The sequence below is a fragment of the Acanthisitta chloris genome, unplaced genomic scaffold (assembly GCF_000695815.1).
Source record: "Acanthisitta chloris isolate BGI_N310 unplaced genomic scaffold, ASM69581v1 scaffold22870, whole genome shotgun sequence".
NCBI classification, from domain to species: Eukaryota; Metazoa; Chordata; class Aves; order Passeriformes; family Acanthisittidae; genus Acanthisitta; species Acanthisitta chloris.
This window is the reverse complement of record NW_008653611.1, coordinates 215-5925: the sequence shown is the minus strand read 5'-3', so window position 1 is coordinate 5925 and position 5711 is coordinate 215. Positions and strand designations below refer to the sequence as shown.

General features: G+C 60.4%; 1 protein-coding gene across 1 annotated transcript; it reads right to left on the bottom strand.

Moving 5' to 3' along the window:
- Positions 1–8: 8 nt before the first annotated feature.
- LOC103809012 (plectin-like) lies at positions 9–5504 on the bottom strand (the record flags this gene model as incomplete). The annotated part of the gene is given in 3 exon segments (XM_009081827.1): positions 9–2180; positions 2182–2310; positions 2313–5504. Coding segments are annotated over 3 exon segments (5493 nt in total), but the record flags the coding sequence as incomplete, so codon positions are not given.
- Positions 5505–5711: the final 207 nt, after the last annotated feature.

Sequence of the window (5711 nt, the reverse complement as noted above, 5' to 3'; positions counted from 1 at the left end):
ATGGACACCTTCTCCAGAGTGTCCGTGTCCAGGATGCCTGCCACCGGCCCCGTCTCCTCGGTCGGGTCGGTCCACATGGAGAGCTGGGTCCGCGTCAGGGCTGGGCTGATGGTGTAGGAGGAGGCGGATCCCACTGAGGACGACCGGGACCGGAAGCCACCCATGTTGCCAGAGAGCATGTCGGCAAACTCGGTGATGGAGAGGGTGCCTGAGCGGTACTGGTCCAGGGCTGACTGGTCAATCAGGCCCTTGCTGATGGCATCGTCAATGTCGTACTGGCGCCCCGAGCGCCTGTCAATGATCATTGACTTCACCACGCCATCGGAGGAGGAGGTGGTGATCTCCTCCCACTCACACTCCTGCTCTGACAGCTCCAGGTAGGTCTGGTGGTCGATGAGGCCTTTGCGATAGGCTTCGTACACAGACATCTCCTTGCCCGTCTCCGGGTCGACGATCACCACCCGGCGCTTGCGGACAGAGGACTTGGAGGAAGTCTTCCTCTCACGCTTCTTCTCCTTCAGGGGCAGGAGGCACAGCCCCGTCTCCGGGTCCGTGATGCAACGCTCCATGAGCTGCAGGTAGGTGAGGTTCTCCTCCGTGTTGGGGTCGAAGAAGCCCTTGGTGTCATCGCTGGGGTCCAGCAGGATCTCGTTCATCTCCTCGTCGAAGAGACCTCTCTTGTAGGCAACCTCCACGGGCAGGCGGTGGCTCTCCTCGGGGTCGATGATGCCTCCCGTGGCGATCTGAGCCTCCAGCAAGCGGATCCCGTGGTCCTTCAGGATCAGCCCCTTCTTCATGGCCTGGAAGAGGGAGATGAGCTTCCCGGTATAGGGGTCTCGGTAGCCAGTGACAGCTCTCTCAGCAGAGAGCAGCTTGTCCTTGAACTCAGGGCCCACAATGCCCATCCTCACAGCTTCCTCCACTGTCAGCTTGAGGCCCTTGATAGGGTCGATCACATAGCCCGTGGCTGCCTGCGCCTCCAGGAGCTCGAAGGCAGTGCCAGGCCGGATGATGCCCTTCTTCATGGCCTGGTAAACGGAGAGCCTCTCCTTCGTGGAGTCCACAAAGACACCGGCAATGCAGCTGGTGCCCTCCAGGAACTTCTTCAGGTTCTTAGAGACCTCCTCAACGGAGGTGAGGCCCTCCTGGAGGCGCTGGGCCGTGGCTTCGTCCATCACCTGCGAGAGCACCAGCTCCTCCACGGTGATCTGCTTCCTCAGCCCCCGGAAGGTGAGTTTCCGCGTGTCGCAGAGCGGGAGCAGGAGCAGCCTGGAGTTCTCGTCCTTCCGGCAGCGCTTCAGCAGTTGTGTGTAGCTGAGCTTCTCGTCCGTGGAAGGGTCCACGTAGCTGCGCACCTCGCTGGGCTCCGACAGCATGTCGTACGTCTCCTTGTTGATGAAGCCGCGCTGGTAGGCCACCTCCAGGGGCAGGTGGAAGCCCAGGTGTGGGTCAATGACGCCACCGGTGGCGATCTGGGCGTCCAGGAGCTTGAGGGCCTCCTCGCTGGGAATGAGATCCTTCTTCATGGCCTGGAAGAGGGAGATCTTCTGTTCGCTGTACGGGTCTCTGTAGCCAGTCACAGCTCTCTCTGCGGACAGGAGGCGGTCGTGGATCTCAGGCCCCACCACGCCCTTCCTCACTGCCTCATCCACCGTCAACATCTCGTTCTTTGTGGGGTCAATCATGAAGCCAGTGGCTGCCTGGGCCCCCAGGAGGGGACGAGCCACTTCGGGGGTGATCAGTCCTTTCTTCAGTGCCTGGTAGATGCTGAGCTTCTGCTTGGAGGTGGGGATGTAGATGCCGGCCACGCAGCCCGACCCGTAGAGGTACGTCCACACGGTCTCCACGTCCAGGAGCTCCCGGAAGGTCTTGGTGCCCTGCTTCAGCAGGTTGTAGATGTCCTGCGAGATGATCTTGGCCTCGTAGAGGTCCTCGGCTGAGATGCGGCGCCGCACATAGTCATAGGAGGTGAGATTCTGCTGCCGGATGATCTCGGTCTTCTCAATGATCTCGATGATGATGATGATCATGCGTTCCTTGGACACTCGGCCTGACCGGAACTCCTCCATGAGCTGCTTCCGCTGTTCCTCCGGCAGCAGGTCCGAGTGCATGATCTCCCACAGCGACATGGAGGAGCCTGCCCGGCTGCCCACGGGGATGTCCACCTGCGTCTCCTCGATCGAACCCCTTCCGCGTCTCTGCCTCGGTGTACACCTGGGTGCTCTCCACCACTTTGGGCTTCTCGGGCTCCCGCAGAGGCAGCAGGTACAGGCCTGTCTCGGGATCCTCGATGCACCTCTCCTTCAGCGCTCCATGAGCTGCAGGTAGGTGAGGTTCTCCTGAGTGTTGGGGTCGAAGAAGCCCTTGGTGTCGTCGCTGGGGTCGGAGAGGATGCGGTTCATCTCCTCATCGAAGTAGCCGCGTTGGTAGGCCACGTCCACGGGCAGGCGGTGGCTGTGCACGGGGTCGATGATGCCGCCGGTGGCGATCTGTGCCTCGAGCAGGCGGATGCCGTGCTCCCTGACGATCAGCCCTTTCTTCATGGCTTGGAAGAGGGAGATGGTGTCGCCTGAGTAGGGATCCTTGTACCCTGTGACAGCCTTCTCAGCCGACAGCAGCTTCTCGTGCAGCTCAGGCCCGACGACGCCAGCCTTCACCGCCTCGTTCACGTAGAGTTTGCGGTTCTTCACAGGGTCGATCAAGAACCCAGTGGCTGCCTGGGCCTCCAGGATCACGGCGGTGCTGGGCCTCAGCAGGTTCCTCTTCATGGCCTCGTAGATGTTCAGTTTCTCCTTGGTGGCCTCCACGTAGACGCCAGCAATGCAGTCGCTGCCGTGCAGGAACCTCCTCACTGCGTCCGTCTCGGCGATGTCCTTCACCGATTTCTTGCCTTCCTTCAGCTGCTCGTACTGGGCTTTGCTGATGATGTGGGACTCCAGCAGCTCACTGGCCGGCACCGGTGCCCTCAGACCAGTGAACGTCAGCTTCTCCTGCTTTTTGGTCTCTGCCTCTTCAATGATGGTGATCACGATCTTGATGATCTTCTCGATGGTCACTTTGCCGGTCTTGAACTGTCGGAGCAGCTCTCGCCTGTGCTCCTCTGTGAAGTACTCAGAGTGGATCAGCTCCCAGATGGTCATCGTCCTCCCCTTCATGCTGCCCACTGGGACCTCTATGGTGGCCTTGTCGAAGTACTCCTTGGCCTGGCTGTCAGTGTAGACCTCCTCCTGCTGTGACTGGATGGCCTTGTCAGACAGGGGCAGCAGGCAGAGTCCAGTCTGCTTGTCACGGTGGCAGATCCTCTGCAGCTGGGAGTAGGTGAGGTGCTCCTGGGTGTTGGGACAGTAGAAAGCCTTGGCATCATCTCGGAGCTCGGTCAGAGCCTCGTTGATCTCTGGGTCGAAGTAGCCGCGCTTGTAGGCCACCTCGAGTGGGAGCCGGTGGCTGTTGACAGGGTCGATGATGCCACCAGTGGCAAGCTGGACATCCAATAGTCGGAGCCCGGTGTCGCTGGGGATGAGGCCCTTCCTCAGCGCTTGGTAGAGGGAAACCGTCTGCCCTGTGTAGGGATCCTTGTAGCCGGTCACTGCCTTCTCCGCCGACAGCAGCTTCTCGTGGAACTCTGGCCCCACCACCTCAGCCTTCACCGCCTCGTCCACCGAGAACAGCTTGTTCGCCACGGGGTCGATGATGTAGCCGGTGGCAGCCTGTGCCTCCAGCAGGGACAGGGCAACCTCTGGCTTCAGCAGGTTTCTCTTCAGGGCCTCGTAGAAGGTGAACTTCTGACCCGTCGACTCCACCAGGACACCGGCGATGGCGTCCGTGCCCTTCAGGTACTGCCGCACGGACTCCATCTCCGTCACGTCCTTCACGGACTTCTTGCCCTGGTGCAGCTGGTTGTAGAGGTCCTTGTTGATGACTTTGCTCTCCAGCAGCTCTGCGGCGGGCACGGGTGCCCGCAGGCCCTCGAAGCACATCTGGCTCTTCTTCTCAGTTTCCTCCACAACTGTGATGATGATCTTGATGATCTTCTCCACCGTGATCTTGCCAGTCCTGTACTGCTGGATCAGGTCTCGCCTTTGGTCCTCAGTGAAGTATTCAGAGTTGATGAGCTCCCAGATGGTCATAGTCTTCCCTTGGAACTTGCCGAACGGTGCCGTCACCGTAGCCTTTTTGAAGACGTCCTTGGCTTCTTTGTCAGTGTAGACCAGCTCCCTGGCTTTGGCCGCCTGGTCAGTGAGCGGCAGGAGGCACAGCCCTGTCTCTGGGTCAGTCACACAGCGCTCCATGAGCTGCAGGTAGGTGAGGTTCTCCTGAGTGTTGGGGTCGAAGAAGCCCTTGGTGTCGTCACTGGGGTCAGAGAGGGTCTGGTTCATCTCCTCATCGAAGTAGCCGCGTTTGTAGGCGGCTTCCACGGGCAGGCGGTGGCTGTTGACAGGGTCGATGATGCCGCCGGTGGCGATCTGCGCCTCGAGCAGGCGGATGCCGTGGTCCTTGACGATGAGATCCTTCGTCATGGCCTGGAAGAGGGAGATCTTGTCACCTGTGTAGGGATCCTTGTAGCCGGTGACAGCTCGCTCAGCCGACAGCATCTTGTTGTGCAGCTCTGGCCCGATCACGCCCTCTCGCACCGCCTCGTTCACCGACAGCCTCGCGTTCCGCACGGGGTCGATGATGAAACCGGAGGCAGCCTGAGCCTCCAGGAGCACCAGCGCCGTGCCAGGGCTGATCAGCTGCTTCTTCATGGCCTCATAGATGCTCATCTTCTGGTTGGTGGGTTTGATCAGCAGCCCAGCGATGCTGCTCTTGCCTTGCAGGTACTTCTTGATGTCCTCCCTCTGCGAGAGCTCGTCCACGCTCACAACACCCTTCACCAACTTGTCCAGGCTCTCCCTGCTCAGAATGCCGGCGTCAGCCAGCTTCTCCGCCGACACCTTCTGCCGGATGCCGTCGAAGGCGAACTCTGGCTCCCCGTTCTGCGCTAGGCTGTCCACCATGTCCCGCCCGTTGGGCACAGCCTTGATGTCCACCAGCTGCGTCGTCGTCACCGCGGCCTCCCCGCTCAGGTTGTCTGTCTGGATCATGATCTCCCGTGTCTGGGCCAGGGCAGCCTTGTACTCCTCCTGCATCTGCTCGAGTCTCTCCCTCAGCTTCTTGTTCTCCTCTTCCAGCAGTTTCTCCTGCTGCTGCCGCTGCCTCTCCAGCTGCTGCAGCTCCTCTTGCTTGTGCCGGACGTTTTCCTCGGCTTCTTTCTGATGCTTCTTGGCTTCGTCCAACATGGCTTTCAACTGCTGCTTCTCCTGCTCCATCTCCTGCTGCTGCCGCTCCTGCTCTGCCTTCAGGTTCTGGGCTTTGTTCACCTCATCCTTAAAGAGCTTCTCCAGCTTCGCCTTCTCCTCCTCAATGAACTTCTCCTTCTGCAGCAGAGCATCCTTCTCTGTCAGGAAGCTCTGCTGGAGCTGCTGCGTCTCCTGACGGAGCTGAGCCTGCTGGGCCACCTGCATCTAGGGTGGGAGAGAGGACAGAGCAGTCAGACATGGGGGAGGGCAGTGAGGAGGGGCAGGTTGGGGTAGGGGCAGCACGGGTGACACCGGGGCACGGAGTCGCCCACACACTCTACTACATCGGGTAAAGAGCTACGGAGCAGAGCTGGGGTTAGGGAGCCACACACAACCAACACGGGGCAGGACGAGCACAGGGAGGACACGGGG